The 17,065-nt window shown below is 44.8% G+C and overlaps 1 protein-coding gene across 10 annotated transcripts in view; it reads right to left on the bottom strand.

The window, feature by feature from the left end:
• Window positions 1-17,065, bottom strand: part of nav3 (neuron navigator 3) — a 456,492-nt gene that overhangs the window by 198,519 nt on the left and 240,908 nt on the right. For 2 of the 10 annotated variants that reach the window (XM_071502608.1, XM_071502613.1), the window contains exon 1: window positions 11,340-11,906. The exons of 4 other annotated variants lie outside the window; for them this stretch is intronic. In XM_071502608.1, the coding sequence (XP_071358709.1) occupies window positions 11,340-11,597 (258 nt within the window). In that variant the 5' untranslated portion in view covers window positions 11,598-11,906. Of the gene's footprint in view, window positions 1-11,339; window positions 11,911-17,065 lie in introns of those variants that run through there. 4 more of the 10 variants (XM_071502606.1, XM_071502607.1, XM_071502603.1 and 1 more) reach the window with 4 other exon arrangements.

Below are 17,065 nucleotides of genomic sequence, written 5' to 3'. Positions count from 1 at the left end.
ATTTCCATTTGGCATTTTATTGGCTCTTACATAAGGCTCGCACATACAAAATGCAGAAAATAAGGAAAACCTACATGTCTGGATTGAGAAAGAAAAAAAAGGGGGGGGGGGGGGGGGGGGATGAGAGCATAGACGCTGGTTGTGGGTAATGATGAGTCTAAATGTGAGGGCTAACCGCCTCCAAAAAAACATGTGTGCTCGCTCTGTTAAGCGCCCTGTAAAAGCTCGTGCCAAGGGAGGGTACAGCAACAAACCACCACCCAGTATCCCACCAGAGCGAGCGTTTCATCCTGCCATCTGCATCTGCGGGTTGGTTTGTGTTTTCTATTTATTTATCAAAAACATCCCATAGTCAGGTCCTAAATGTAACCCAGGGATGGATGATTGATGCTGTTTTTCAGCGGCACACTGCTTCGCTTTCATGCTGCTACAAACATTCACACCTGGGAACTACCAACTGCAACCACAACTTTAGTAGTAGTACTTAGAGTAGAGTGTTTCTCGCCTCAAGTTTTTCCCACATGGCCTGGGATTCAAACTTGTAAACATCAACAAAGTTCATCCATCCCAACTATTTTTCTCCATAAGAGGGAGAAACATGAACATCTCACTTTAGACAATATGGGACCATTAAATTACTTAATTGATTGTGATGAATCACAGGATAACATATTTGATCATGGCTGACATACTACTTTAGTACAAACATGTGTAATACATGTGCATTTCTGATTTTCTTGTTTTAACTCTGTTGCCTTATATATGTCTTATTCTGCTGCAGTGTCTAAAGCAGTTTGCTACATGGGTTTATAAAAGTGCTCGATAAATAAAGAGGATTATTATTATTATTATTATTATTATCATTATTATTATTATTATTATTATTATAAAATGACATATGAACTGTCTTTAGAATAGGACCAGCGTATATATCAGGTTACTAAAACCGATCAAGTGGCCCTTGTGACCTACATTATTTTTGGTGTTTTTTCCAATAATGAATCTGTTGAGTTTAGTTTAATCTTGAAATTAAATGTAAAAAAAATACAAATTTACAGCCTAAAGCTGTATTTTCTATAGTTCATCCATAGCTCATTCGTGAATTTTTCTCCTCACTTTCTATTAGCAGAAGCATCATGAGGACTTCGGTTACTGTGATTAACACAACAGACGTGCACTATGAGCCTGTACAGTTATATGTATATGAGTGTATAGTTGCTGTTACTCTATCTAACCCCCCTCCCCACCCCCCGACACCCCAACACCCCCACCTCTCCTTGGAAACCCAGTAATCATGATGATAGTTAGTGATCTACTGCCGCTGCTGTGTAAGCCGTGAGTCAATACCACAGAGACCGCTCGCCTGACTCATAACATCAGCAATCATTCTCCCTGCAAGACTAAAAACAACACACACACACACACACACAAACACACACACACATAGCTTGCCCTTGTTAGCATGTGTTACAGGATGTGTTAGCATGTTTGCTTCCTGTCCATGCCTGATTGGACACTTTTGACACCGGTTGTTGTGGCTTTCCCAGATGTTTTGTTGCAGCTGCCCAGGTCACAGGTAGAGGCTCTGCTGAAGAGAAGAGAAGAGAAGAGAAGAGAAGAGAAGAGAAGAGAAGAGGGGAGAAGAGGAGAGAAGAGGAGAGAAGACCTATTCGTTCAGCAGAGGAAAGGTTATCTGTGACAGCCGGGGAGACAGAACTGGGCCAGGTGTGTGTTAACTCTCTCCTGCTGCTTTTCTCATTATAAATATCACAGAGGAAAAGATAGACAAAAAAATAAGAGAGAGAGAGAAGGAAGGGTGGAGCATGATGGTGAAAAGGATGGAAAAAAGAATACAAAAATAAAGAGGGGGGGTAAAGGTCAAAGGAAAATACCAGTAAGTGAGTTGGAGGGAGTGGAATAAGAGAAAGACTCCAGTCAGAAAGGTTGAGGCCAGAGAAGTACTCAGAGAGGAATGCTGGGAATGGGAACGAGCAGAAAGAGGGTGACAGCAGACGGAGGGGGAAAAAAAGAAGTGCTGGGAAGATGTGAAAAGGAGGGATTGAAGGAGAATAAAGGAAGGAGAGAGGAGCATGCTAAGAAAACAGAGCAGACAGAGAGACTGCTGACAGACAGCTAAAGAGAGACAAATGGAGGAAATGTGAGGTGGAGGTGAAGATGATCTGCCACTGCTCCCCACTCAAAACATTCCCTGTGTGTCAGTGGGTGTTTGTATAGGTGAGTGTTTCTCTGTGTCCACTGACCTTATAGTAACCTAATGAAAACACAGCCTGCCAGTGTCTCTGAAGCTTTTTACTCATCAACATGTTACATCTTGTTTGCACTCCTCCAAGACGGTCAGTGTCTTTTTTTATTCCATTGATTCATCTTCCTCATCGAAACCTACTGTATTACCCAGAATGCAGCCCGACCGGCAGCAGGCAAGTGGGGGATTCAGATGTGTTTATTAGTGGCTGCTAATGCAGCCTGGAGCCACTCGCCTCAAGCAGAGATCTGGTGTGGGTGAGTTCACGTCTTTCCTGGATTCTTTATGTTCAGACTTGTAGCCTTCAGGCAGAACCAACACTGACCCAAACTTCACACAGCTCTCCACAAAAAGCCTCATACTACTTTTTCTCACATGTACAGTAGGACTCCAGTTTCCCTTTAATACACACAAGAGCCAGAAGGAGAAAAATGACAATTTATGGTTTTCAGGAAGGGAGATGCTGGAACTCCTTGTTGGCCGAGTCAAAGAGTTCCTGGAGTCTCAGCTGATTCTACCTAACAACCTCCCAGTGTCTGAGAAGTCAGATTTTCCAAAATATTGATCTATTCCTTTAAGACAGCTCCTGCCCCAAGGCCCTTAACCTATCATTCAAGTTTACATTGTGCTCAAGATGTGCTGAACTTTCCCATCTTCTAAAGCTTATGTGTGTGTATGTATATACTGTGAACGTCTGTACAGTGGCAAACTTTAGATTAGTCTGACATCATTATCCAGTATGACTTATACACAAAGGTCTTGCACAGAAAAAAGTGAAATCATTGTTTTTGGCCCTGAAGAAGAGTCAGTCAGTTTAGCCAGAAATCTTGGTGTAGTTGTTGACTCAGACCTAAATTTCAGCAGCTGAGTGAAAACAAAAATCATCCCACTACCACCTTAAAAACAAAGCGAGACATAAGAATGAAGGATTTCTATCTAAACACAGAGAAACGTGTCCATGCATTGATTTCCAGCAGGTTAGACTGATGTAACACAGGTCTTAGTAAAACAGACAGTGAAGCACATCACCCTGCTCCTTAAATCACTGCACTGACTTCCTGTGCGTCAAAGGGTAGATTATAAAATCCTACTACTGGTCTATAAAGCACTAACTTGTCTTAAGTATCCAGACTCCTCAGGTGATCTGGGACCAGTTTGCTCCCAGAAGGTGAAGCAGCTCTGAGTCTCTGTGCTCCCCACCTGTGGAACAAGCTTCCTGAACAGCTGAGGTCAGCTCAGTTAAATCAGCTTCAAGCTGCAGCTGCAGCTCTTTGCTTGTTTTTGCTTTTAATTGTCTTTTAAATGCAGTTTGAACGTCTTCTTAATGTCTTATTCCCAATGTATCTCTCTGGCTCTGGACAGCGCTCTGAACATGGTGCTACATAAATGAACCCGCCTCGTCTCACACTTTTACACAGATGTTAACAGAGGCAGCAAAACAGACAGATTCGGAGAGACAGTATATCAACAGTAGCTGAGAAAATGTGCTGCAGTTTACAGTAGATGGGAAGTCTGCACTCACAACATGTTTGTTGTGCATCTTTGTGTATATTTATGTGGGTGGGTTGGAATCTGGAAGATGACCTGTGGTGTTAAAAGCCTTTTCTCTCTACAGTCCTGCAGACGACTCTGCAGCATGGAAGATAACATCAGACACATGTGTGCAACATAAAATCTGTTTCCCTGATGCATGTTCCTGTGTTTGCTTTTCTTCTTTTATGGTGTTAAACAACAAGCAAGTGAAGCGTCCCTCTCTTGGATCATTAGTGAGCCAACCTTTGAACTAGCAGAAGGCCTGGTGTGTGTGTGTGTGTGTGTGTGCCATGCCAGCCTCTGCATGAGAGCTTGGTTGCTTTCTTCCATGCACAAGCAACACGCTCACACTTCTTCCTGCCTGTGATCGGTGCCACGATGCCGCACACACAGAACATCAGAGAGAGGACATGATGAGACAATAACAGTGGGAGGCTTTGTTCACTTTAATCTCATTATTTGTCGAATTAGCCTCAGGTCAGAGAGGGTGGATGGAGACCTGAAAACCAAGATGAAATGTACAATGTCAAGCCTGCTTCACGACCCTTAAGCAAGATACTGACTTTCTAAGCTCCATCAAAGGTCAGAATGAGTCATCTTTTCTTTTATACAAAAGAAACTCCCATCAAAAAGAGGCAATATTTATAATTTATAGCTCTGGTAAACAAATCCCTTCTTCATGGATTCCTATCTCCAAATGTTTCGCTGCTAAACTCATGTACTTGAACTTGTTTTTCTTGGTGTTTTAGAGTGAGCGTTGTGACTGTACTTCCAGGGGAGGGTATTTTTAACCAGTGTGGCTGTACTGTAAACACCAGCCGCTCTGTGTGTTCTCACTCCAAGATTTAAACACCACGGGCCGACAGCAGACTCCCCGCGGCACAAAAGGCAATGAAATACTGTGTGTAAGACAAAAGGCACAGGGAGAGCGAGGGAGAACGAGCACTGGAAAGCATAATATTGTCTCAAATATTTTCCCAATTTCGACCCAGGGGTCATTTAGGAATCTCAGCGCTGTGGGGGGATGTTGCTGAAGTGGACGGACTAATGTAAAAAATGTGAGCGAATCACATGAGCAGTAGTTTTTCAGCTGCAACATATGTTAACCTAATCGGATTTTTTTGTAACGTCTCTTGGTTTAATTTGATAATCTTATGGTTCAAAATCATGTGTTAGACCAAAAATCACTGCCATGTTTCCAACTTGGATCAGGCCAAGCGAGCTGGGGTGGACTCCCCTGTTAACACATTATTTCTGATTGGCTGAGCAGACCACAGACTTGTTGACCTTCAAGTGCAATGCTGCTATGGTTGCAGGGACAAACTACTGAGAGAACGCTGAGACTGACAAAACCTGCAGCAGCAGTCAGGGGCTGCATCTTTCTGCCGCAGGAGCGCCTGTGCTGAAGATGAAGTAACGGTTCCTTTTTTGAAGAATGCAGTTTAGAATCAATGGAGGCCTAACAAGCATCACAGTGTGTTTTAAAGATCACTCCCTGACCTTGTTGGCTGGAAGAAGTGTAAATATAGCAGCGCTGCTCTTCCTGCTGGTGAGCTTTCACACCTCCCTCACAACGACAACTTCTCTTCCAGATATGGAGTACAGCACATGGCTAGTCAGACCACCCATGACTAGGACACGTTCAGACACCCCCACCCTCCCCAACACAACCCATCCCATCCAACCACCCCCCACACCCCCACTGCTCTCCTTCTACTGGAACAAGTTGGCCCCCTCTCTCACTCCCTGTCTTCTCTCAGTTGTTTCAGCAGCTTCAGAGCCACTTGAGGGGGGAGAGCTGATGAAGAGCCAGACAGACAGACAGTCAGAGAGAGAGAGAGAGAGAGAGAGAGAGAGAGAGAGAGAGAGGTGTATTGGACACAATCATGAATCCATCCCTGCTGACGTTTTCCACAGGTTAAGCAGGCCAGTGCACAGCTGTGGAATCCTAACACTGTGGAGGTGGCTTGTAGTTTCCTATTATCATTCATCTTTTACATCACTCCAAACACTCACTTGTCACTGTCATGGAGCTAATGAGTATAAATGCTGATTATAAGTGACTGTAATGTAACTGAGGGCGAATTTTTCTCATGCATATAAATATATGAAAATAGTCTGATTATGTGCAAAATGAGTGGATGGTAAGATGGGACTGGAAGTGTTTTTTGTAGCATGTGAAGCATGATGTATCTTTATTTTTATCATTTCATTCTATATAAGTTATAATTATATTTTGCATAAACTGAAAAACTGGGGAGATATCACTCAAAATGAAACTGAAGAAAACAGGTGAGAGCAATAAAAATAGAAAGAAGGAGACAAGAGAACCAGACAGCTTCAGGCCCACCCAGAGAAAAGAGACAGAGGGAGGTGTGTTTACATTCTGCTCACTCAAACTCATTGGACCCCAGCATTAGCCCCTTAGGCACTCCACCTCACTCTCTCACTTTGAACTCAAACGTGTTGTTGCCTAGAGCATCATCAGGCCAGAGTATGAGATGAACCAAACAACAACAGCCCCTGATTATTCTCCTCAGAGAGAGAGAGAGAGAGAGAGGATCAGCTGCAGGATGTTTTATGTTCTTTACGTGGGTGAGTGTGTCTGGCACCAAGCTGCACTTCCGGCAAACACGTATGAAGGTATTCACAGGGAGCAACATTCCCACATCAGAAGCCAACAACAATGGCAGCCTGCAACATGTATACAATGAGCTGCATTTCTGAGATAACACACATTCACCACAGACAGGATGACTATGCTTTCACACAAGAGAGGACTGTCAGCACAAAAAGACTCATCATCAGTCTTCAGGGAGGTTCGTGTGGTGTCATTCATCCTGCACCTAAGCTCATAGCACCTCATTGTTTTTGAAGACTATGCAGTTGTACAGCCATTCTATTTTTTATACTCTCTATATTTGAGAAAAAAAATAGTTATGAGACCTGTAAAAGGAAGGCACAACTTGAGTTTCCCAAACATTTCACTCTTAGGGTTGGAATAAAACTGCAGTAAGTGTGCAATAAAAAGTGGGACTTTTGTGTGACTCTAAATGCTACACTAACTGGTGTTTGGAAGCCGACCTGACCAAAGCTTCATCATACAGAGGAACTCACTTCAGTAATTGGCTGTATTCTCAGGGCTAGGACCAAAAAACTGCAAGCTTGCCTTTGCACAACCCTGTGTCCCAGAAATTACACTTCTATACAACTAAACTGCAACAACAAGTAGACACAGAGGTTGCAGGATTAAGAGCAACTGAAGACACATAGGCTGCAGAAGTAGGCTCGTCTTTGGACAACACTGTCTCCCAGAAATTACATTTCCATACAACCAAACTGCAACAACGAGAAGGAAATGCAATCCCTGGCTGGATTATCTTTAGAGGCAACATATATTTTACATGACTAGAACAAGGAGGAGTCAGCCAACCTCCTCGAGACTCCTCAAGGAGGGTTTACAAAGCGCACAACTGTCACACCACAGACCAGGTTCACATCCACTTTAGTTAAAGTTGGGGAAAGATGGTGAGTTGTGTAAAATGTAATAGAAAGGTTGTGTCTGAAGTCACAGCGAATTTTACAGAATTAAATCAGACAAAAAAATTACCATTAAAAAGGTGTAATGCTGTTACAGTCACTATAAGTGAAGATTATACTGCAAGATCATATGTAAAACAAATACTTTGTCTCTGAACATTTTCCTGATATGTTCAATATCAATGTATTTGCAATTTACCAAATATGCAAATTAGCAACATATCCTAATTATTTCTAGAGGAAATTTGATCCGGTCGCAGTGAACTTTCCTACAACCTCCCTGTTGTTATAGCTGAGTTATATAGAAATATAATTAGGAGTAGAAAAGGTTGCACAGGACCGTCAGGCTGTTGGGTAAAGTTCATCCAAACAGATGCAGCCGTTCGATGCCACTTTCTGGGAAGCATCAAGAAAAAAAACAGACATAACTTTAGATAAATCCCATGAGCACCCATGGGATTCTTCAAGGATGAATGAAGAGGAATCCAATCAACATCACTTGTTCTTCTGCCAAACTGCGGATTTAAGAAAAAAAAAGGTGTGATGCACTTTTCAGCCCTATCTCAAAAAGAACTCTAAATTACCCACAGTCCTCGGGCTGCGTGATTTGGACAGCTGCCGAAACTCTTGATGCACAAGATAATTCCCTATCAGCGGCGGTGGCGCTGACACTTCATTAAAGCCCAGTCGACTCAGATAAGCTCGTCATCCCCGCGGTGCCAGAGGCAGCGACTGATATGAACTGTCAGCGGAGAAGTACAACAGGAAGAGCAAACGTCTCGCCTTGTTCTCGTCTCCATCATGGAAGAGAAGTCAAAGTCCTTGACAGCCCAGAGTCATAGAGGGATTAAGAGGGGACCCTTGGAGGAGCACAGGTGTTGCACAACACCACCATAGAAACTACGCAACCCACCTGCTAATGTCATGACAGTTAGCCAGGAAGCTTATATCCTCACATTACTTTGTGCTTTGGAAGAATTGTTTCAGCTGGGTCTCATTATGGAACACTGTAACTTCGTACGTGTTAGTTTATGGTAAACTAGACACCTATCTGTATCTAATATTCTCATTTGCAGGAGGTTGAATCCACATCATGGTGACAACACAGCATATATATTGTCACTTGAGAGCTGTAGACCATGTGCAAGTGGTTGAATCATTATGTTAAGATTTACCTAGTCAAGTTAAATCAATGCAGTCAAGGTAATATACACTGTTTTCAAAAACCCGACAGCTGTGCATCTGATTTTCACAAGACTTCTCACCTTAAAAACTCATGTGAGTAACACATATCTGTGCACAGAGAGACACACACAAATCCAGACACAACTTAAAGACACTCCCATGAAACTAGGTGCAGCCTGCTGTGCAGACATGAGGGATTATCTTCACACAGCGAGTGTAGACTGTATTAATGCTGCTGAGATTAGGTGCAACTGATTCTGAATGGTGTCCAAAGTGAACCTAGTCTAGCCTGCCTGTGCCCTTTACACACCAGTACACAGCCCAGCAGCACCCTGCACCGGTTCTGTGCCGTCAGTCAGTAATCGGTGACAGTCCTTCCACCATGGCGACATCTGTTAAACGTGAAACCTCCGAGTCCAAACGCAGCGGTGGGCCCTCAGCTTCGCGCTGAGCCGCAGATCGGATTTGTTTCAGTGGAGCTTGTCTTAAGATTCACTTGGACTTCCTGCTTGGCTTTGTGCAAAACAACATCAGGCCTGCTTGTCTTCTGCAAACACCACACCAAAGGAGAAACAAATCCCTGCTTCCTCTCTCCTCAGCGCTGAGCCCTCATTTATTTTTCTTGCACTTGTGTCATAATCATTCTGCAGGCTCAGGAGTATTGTCAGGGTGCAGCCACTAAAGCATGGGACACATACTCTCACAGTTCACCTCTTCATTAACCCGACAGGTGGAATTTTCCACCACCAACCAACTACAGTGATTCCTACTATAAACACCACCCAGGGTAGGATGTTTAACCTCAGGCAAACAAGCCAACACATGCTGGCACTACTGTATATAAGTGTGTGTGTGTGTGTGTGTGTGTGTGGGAGGGGGGGGGGGGGGGGGGGGTCGTCATGTGCACAAACAAGCATGCACTCATGCACTGCACACACACGCGCGTGCAGTCCTACGCTTGATCCTGCTTGATAATAGGAATCCACACTAAACAAGGAGTGCTGGTGAATGTGAAGGAGTAATGACAGCGTCTACTCCACCTTCTCTCCCTTTTCTCCTCTAAAAAGCCAGCGAGTAAAGTTCTTAAGGGACAACACAACACAATTAGACAGACTAATTACCCCTTCCATACCACCCATTCCTCACCCACACCGACAGGCTGGGACAGGCCAGGCTTTTTCTGCCTGCCGCCCCCGAGCTGTCCAATGACAGGGACTGAAGAAAGGTGCAGTGATTGTTCATTTCAGGCAGTTTAGCTGATGCTCTGTCCATAAGAACATTAGAATAATCTTACAAAGCAAAAACAGTAAGAAGGACAAGAGTCAGAGCAACAGTGGACTTCTAGCATTTCTGTTACAGAAGAGCCTGAAGACAATGGACTGTGAATGGATGAAGTAAGGAACAAGTTAAATGCACAAGTTGAGAATGAGGAAGCCTGCATGAAGGGTTTAGTTTTCAGAGCATGGTGGGAGATGGATGCTGACACATCAGCCTTCCACTTCATCTTCTTCAAACTCAGATTTAAAAAAATAAATAAACTCTAACGGCTACTTTTAATGCACCAAACAGGAGGTTCTGAAGAGCCCAGTTGTGTTAACAAGCTGAGAGTCAAGCTGAAGTTGCCAGTTCAGCAGCAGGTTAATGATGAAACACACCGCCTGCCCCCCCCTTCTCATAATCACCCTGCAGGCGATTTGGACTCAGTCATGGACACGCTGGGAGGATTTACAGGCAGGGGAGCGCTGACCCGTGCTTTGATGTCTTCTGCCCATGTTTCCTCTGGGTCACGAGGAAAATCAGCAGCTTTGTTCAGTATCAGAAGTCTGAGAGCCAGAAAAAGAATCAGGGTCAGGGAGTCTTTCCATTTTTTTTGTCTCTGTCAGGAAGTCTTGTAACGGTAGAAAGAGGCAGCGGCGGGTGGAGAGGCGGGGGGGAGGGAGGGAGAGGGAGATCAACCGGCCAAACAGGAAAGTTTCAGTTTGTGCTCTGACAGCTCTGGATGTGGGACGGGCCGAGGCACCGCTGAAACTATTTGGCGGGGAGTTTTGAAAACTCCTTCCTCCTCGAGATGGACCTACCCCGCCTGCTCCGCTGCAGCCTGAGAGACGGAGCCAAACATTTCTGCAAAAAGGAAAAAAAGAACTTGGCGCAGACGGAGTTCAGCATGGCGAAGCACTTAACACTGATCTCTGTGCGTCCACTAAAACATCTGCAACGACGCTGCTGGAGATATTGAGAATATAGTCTGGGAGCGAGGGGGGCACGCCGGTAATCTATCTGAAATATTACCCTGCATCAGGAGACAGGACGTGTACACACACCATGTTCCACTAATCTGTGGGGGCTTCTCAGGTAGCACATTACCTCTGTATTAGCTTCCCTCCCCACAGAGGAGCTGACACGGTTCACTTCACAATAGTCTCGACTAAATACTCCGACACACACAATCCCTGAAGTTTCCATTCCACACACACAGATTAGTAAATTATACACAGAGTGAATGGGCAGCAGGATGAGGTAATACGCTGCCAGTGATGCATTACTCATCTAGTTTCCCCTCTGAGCTGATGATCACAAACCAGCGACATCATCTCGCCGGAGCACACATGAGTCATTACCGTGTGCTGGAGCTCGGAGCGAGCCAGACACCTGCTCCAAGCACGAGGAGGAGGAGGAGGAAAACAGCAGGACAGACACAGACAGACAGAGAGAGACAGACACCGCTGGCTCCTTCATCCCTGACACCTGTGGAGTGTCACTACGCTGCCTGCACACCAAACACACACACACAGCAAAGAGTGTGTCCGTCTCCACTAACCTTGCAGATCTTGCTCTCCTCCGTCTCAGCTCTGGATTTCCCCTCAGGCGTCCTCTCCTGCTGGTACTCAGACTTGATTGACAGCTGGCAGGAGAGCCCCGGGGTGCCCTCACCTGCCCTGAGCTCCTGCTGCCGGGCCATGTAGCCCTGCGAGGTGGCCGCCCTGACCGCGCTGGGGATGGGGAGAGCCGTGTGCACCGGTTTCGTGCCCACTGTGGAGGGTTGCCTGAGCTTGGAGGCTACGCCAACCACCGGCATGGTACTTCCCAGGCACGAAAATAATAACACGGGAGTGGGAGAGAGAGGTCCAAAAAGTGCTGTGAGGGATAGGGAAACAAATCTATAGAGTCCCCCACTGATGTCTGGCACTGGAACGAAAGGAAAAACAAAAAAAAAAAAAAAAAGAAAAGAAAAAGAAAAAAAAACAGCAGTTGCCTCTCAGACTGAGAGGAAAGCAACTGCGCTCATTCTGTAGCCTACAGCAAGCAGGACTCACAGAAACTGAGAGGGCTTCTCCTTCCTCCTGCTCACTCCCTCCTCCTTCTCCTCCCACAAGCAACACTGCTCCCTCCCCTTCCCTCACTCTCTCTCTCCCTCGCTCTCTCACTGTCAGAAGTGTACCACAAAGTCAGCCAAAACAGTTCAAGGGGGCGTGAACTCCTCTGGAAGGTACAACCACCGCTCGGCAAAACCGTGATTACAGAGACCTGGCTGAGTGTGTGTGTCTGTGTGTGTGTGTGTGCTCAGCGCTCCCCAACACAACTGTCAAAACAGCTCTCTTTCTCTGTCCCTCTCTCTCTCTCTCTCTCTCCTCACGCTAACACCGAACACTGGAAATAGATGCACTCCCTCTCTCTCTCTCTCTCTCTCTCTCTCTCTCTCTCTCTCTCTGTGTCTACATCTGGAGCTGCCCCTCCCTTCCATGAGAGGAATAGTAAAAATGTGAGAGGGGAAAAAGCCCTCAGAGTTGTACATAATGAGGAAATCTTCTTTAAAAAAAAAAAGAAAAAAAGAGCATTTGAGGGTGGAAATAAAAAAAGGAAAATTCCAGCTGGTGGAAGTGGAAGCTGTCTTTATAGAGAACACTTTTCATTAGGCACCACGCTGAAGTTACAGTTGTTGCTCAACTGGTTTCTGCTGTAAGCTGGTTGTTGCAGGTTGCTCTTTGCCTTAGACTGGACTGTCTCACAGTTACCACTTAGCCACTTCATTCTTTACTCTCCCTGAATGGGAATATACACTCACCGGCCACTTTATTAGGTACACCTGTTCAACTGCTCGTTAGCACAAATATCTAATCAGCCAATCACATGGCAGCAACTCAATGCATTGAGGCATGTAGACATGGTGAAGACGACCTGCTGAAGTTCAAACCAGCATCAGAACGGGGAAGAAAGGTATTTAAGTGATTTTGAATGTAGCATGGTTGTTGGTGGCAGACAGGCTGGTCTGAGTGTTTCAGAAACTGCTGATCTGCTGGGATTTTCCTACTCAACCATCTCCAGGGTTTACAGAGAGCGGTCAGAGAAAGAGAAAATATCCAGTGAGCAGCAGTTCTCTGGGAGAAAATGCCTTGTTGATGCCAGAGGTCAGAGGAGAATGGCCAGACTGCTTCCAGCTGATAGGAAGGCAACAGTAACTCTAATAACCACTCGTTACAACCAAGGTCTGCAGAAGAGCATCTCTGAATGCACAACAGGTTGAACCTTGAAGCAGATGGGCTACAGCAGCAGAAGACCACACCGGGAGCCACTCCTGTCAGCTGAGAACAGGAAACTGAGGCTACAGTTCACACAGGTTCAACAAAACTGGACAATAGAAGATTGGAGATTGGAGAAGACTGGCGTCAACAACATGAAAGCATGGATCCATCCTGCCTTGTTTGATACAAGTTCAGGCTGGTGGTGGTGGTGTAATGGTGTGGGGGATATTTTCTTGGCACACTTTGGGCCCCTTAGTACCAACTCAGTATCGTTTAAATGCCACAGCCTACCTGAGTATTGTTGCTGACCATGTCCATCCCTTTATGTGTACCATCTTCTGATGCTGCTTCCAGCAGGATAACGCACCATGTCACAAAGCTCAGATCATCTCAAACTCTTTTCTTGAACATGACAATGAGTTCACTGTACTCAAATGGCCTCCACAGTCACCAGATCTCAGTCCAACAGAGCACCTTTGGGTGGTGGTGGAACAGGAAATTCACATCATGGATGTGCAGCTGACAAATATGCAGCAACTGTGTGATGCAATCATGTCAATATGGACCAAAATCTCAGAGGAATGTTTCCAGCACCTTGTTGAATCTATGCTACATTAAGGCAGTTCTGAGGGCAAAAGCGAGTCTTACCCAGTACTAGCAAAGTGTACCTAATAAAGTGGCTGGTGAATTTAGAAAAACACCAGCCTCATGCATCAAGTACATGGATTGATTAATACTTATAAATAACTATCTCATGCCTTCATCCATTCTTCAGTATTTGTGCTCATGATTTGGTGCAGGTGCCAGAGGTCAGTAGAGGCTGGATCTATTACACACAAATGAATCCTGGAGAGCTTTGGTCAAATCCAGAAGTGAGATTTCTCCTGCAGCTTCCCACAGTACAGACTGCAACTATTGATGTCAGGGCCTCAGTCAAAACCTCCGAGCTTTCTGATGTCAAACTGGGCGGCTACGACCAACAGTTTCTGTAACATTTTGAAAAAGAGAACCTGACACAGCAAAAAGTTCAGGTGTGCAGAGTTAAGAAAGCATTAAGGATTTGAACTGATCACTTATGAAGCATCGAGAAGGCCTTCAAGGTGATAATAAAACCATTTGTACTATTCATTGCTCTGTCTGATCAGCTGTTCACCTGCCTTTAATGGGGCTATTTGCAATAGGTATCAGCGTGTTTGTAGGATGACCTCGTTCTTCTCTAGCAAACTGAACCCTGAATAATCTACATGTTGAGTGTTCGACAGACAGTGAGAGGTCTTAATCCTTTACTGTGCATTGATTGGCAGCTATGATTGGTTTATGTTATCATTAATTGACTTTTTCATAGTGTAGATGCCATTGATTATCAGTTATTATTTGACTTATTCTTATAGAAATAAGTTGATATACAGTGTTGGGAGGATCTAGAGTTGTTTAAGGCTGCTGACAGTTGACTAACAAAAGCAATGTAATATTTTGCTGCCGAGTTGCCCGACACTGTTGACGCTGTAGATTAATAATGGTTGGGGAAAGTGTGTAAAGTATCTTGACTGAAGAAACCAAATTGGCAACAGTGAGCAGCTGTTAGAAGCAGCCACAAAATTGGTTTCAGGCTGCTTGTGTGTAACGAGAAACAGACACTGGATCAATGTATATCACTGGTGTGGACAGCAGGAGGCTGACAGCATCTCCCACAAACATGACAACCACTGTAAAAAAAATCAAATCCAAGTCCACTCTCCTTCAAACGACATGACCCCAGCGCTTGATACTCTGAACGTTACAGTAAATCTCTCACAGTGTTTCTTTTGATCAGTGCAGTTTTGAAGTGTTTAAAGCATTGTTCTCTGACCGCTTGGTTTCAGTAAGAGTTTGGCATTACAGTGTATTAATGGGGTGTCGTTTGTAACATTAGAGAGAGGGCTGACAGCAGGATTAATACAGGGCAGATATAACTCTGTGACAGAGGGTCTCTTCAAAGGCTGTAATTGTATGCAGCATTGGGAACTGTATGTGTTCTATCAAATGTTTTGTTTTGAGAGACGCAGATGAGCCATACTGCATTTGGACTGCATTAACTGGACACAATATAACATGTAGCCTCCCCCCCCCCCACCTTATTTTTCTTTTTTTGTAATGGCTCCCTGCTTTGTGCAAGACATAAAAGGGAGTGAAAGTTTTATATGGAAAGGCTGCATCTGGTTCAGTTTAGGGAGGCGAGGAGATGTGCTGGACTCAGAGGGGGCACATTGTGGTGTCACGGCAAACCGGAACTTTTTAACACGGCATCGTCCAGTAAAAAAAAAAAAAAAAAAGGGCAGGGGATGAGAGGAAAACTAAACACAGAGCTCATCACCTTACCACAGAAATCACAACACCTGAAATGTGTCGTCATCCACCAGCTGGATGATGGGAGAGCTTCCTCCTCCTCTGTTTTGAAGGTCAAATATCAGGGTAGAAAATCCTTATTGCTGCTGCTTCCTCTTCTACCCTCTTTCAAACTGCTTCAGTGGCTTTGACAGTCAATTGCCTTAATAGGGACGCCACAGAATAGCACCAGCTACTCCAACATGTTTTCAATCACGCACCAGGGGCTATCATGACAAGCCTAAAACAACAGGATACCACGTGAATGAATGGCGTGAGTCCAACTCGACTCTGACTGCTGCTGCCTGCTGAGTTACACGAACTGGAGCACTTTTGGCGAGCATCCAAACTTCCCAGGACCTCCTGCAACTGTCGGGAAACCCGTCTCTGACGAGGTCCCTTCCCAGGGGTGCTGAGTCGAAATAAGCTTAGACCAGAAACCTCAGAGAGATTTTAAGAAAGCCTCTCACTTCCTCCTGTTTTGCGTCGGTTCGTGGAGATAATCACCTTACGCTGCAAAATAATTGCACAGTGGGAATGAGAGTGCCTCAGCTACCTGAAGGTAAAAAGGCCACCACTGTAATACAGCGCCGAAAGTTCCTCATTTAACAACAGTGAAGCTTTCCAAAGTCAACACTGGTGGAGGAGGTCTCAGGTTCACTTCCATCCGCACAAACCGAGTTGGGCAGGTCAGCGTCCTAATGTTTGGCTACCAGGGCCGACCACTTCTCTAAAAATAGTGTAGCGGCCAACTGTATCACGGTTGAAATGCGGAGAACAGGGTGAGGTGAAGAATGGAATGGATATCAATGGGAGGAAGATGTTGACAAAAGGAGATTAAATACTTGTAGTGTGTGCTGAGTTCCTCAACTTCTGGGTAATATTTCACAATATGTGGCAGACAGACTGCAAAGCAATCAGCGGAGCTGTAGTCAAGACCACCTTGTCTGAGGAAGTCGGTCACAAACAAGAAAAGAGAAAGACTGGAACAAACTGGATTAAAACATAATATATATGTTCATAGAAATCTAAAGTTCTATGTCCAGCTAACTGCATACCTGCCAACATTTAGGTGTGGAAATCTGGGATATTAACTCAGGGTGAGGGTTTAAAGTCAATAATGATACAGCTCCATAATAAATGTATGACAAGATTCATCTAATGTTTTTTAAATTTATAGAGAGAAGAGAGCAGCTGCGCGTACCACCTGAATCGGGTTGTTGGTTGCAAGGTTGCAGTGACAGATGCGTTGAAATTGTATGTATGTGTGTGGATTGTGTGTCTAGGTTGTGTTTCACAAACAATCTTGCTGAAGAACTGAAGAGCTTTATTAGACGTGTTTCGGCTTGTGGCCTTCATCGGGGTGAGGGATGACCCTGATGACTTTTCCCTTTCTCCATGCACCTTGGAAGTAGATGAAGCTGTGCCAGAAACCTTAGTTTGTCTCTAATGAAGGTTGAGGGCCATGCAAATTACGGGAGTTTCCCGGGAGAAACAACAAAACAGGAGAGCGCTGGGAGATTACCTCGTGATATGGGTGAATCCCGGGTGTTGGCAGGTATGTAACTGACATGTACTTTGAATTCCAACTAATCAAAACAAATATGTTGTTCTGACTGTTGTGTTCTAGGGTTGTAAGTCATAACCAACAGTGGACCAA

This window comes from Trachinotus anak, unplaced genomic scaffold (genome assembly GCF_046630095.1).
Source record: "Trachinotus anak isolate AG129_WGS33_773 ecotype Australia unplaced genomic scaffold, CSIRO_AGI_Tana_v1 ptg000018l, whole genome shotgun sequence".
Lineage (NCBI taxonomy): Eukaryota > Metazoa > Chordata > Actinopteri > Carangiformes > Carangidae > Trachinotus > Trachinotus anak.
The sequence above is the reverse complement of the archived record's forward strand: the minus strand, read 5'-3'. Positions and strand labels throughout refer to the sequence as shown.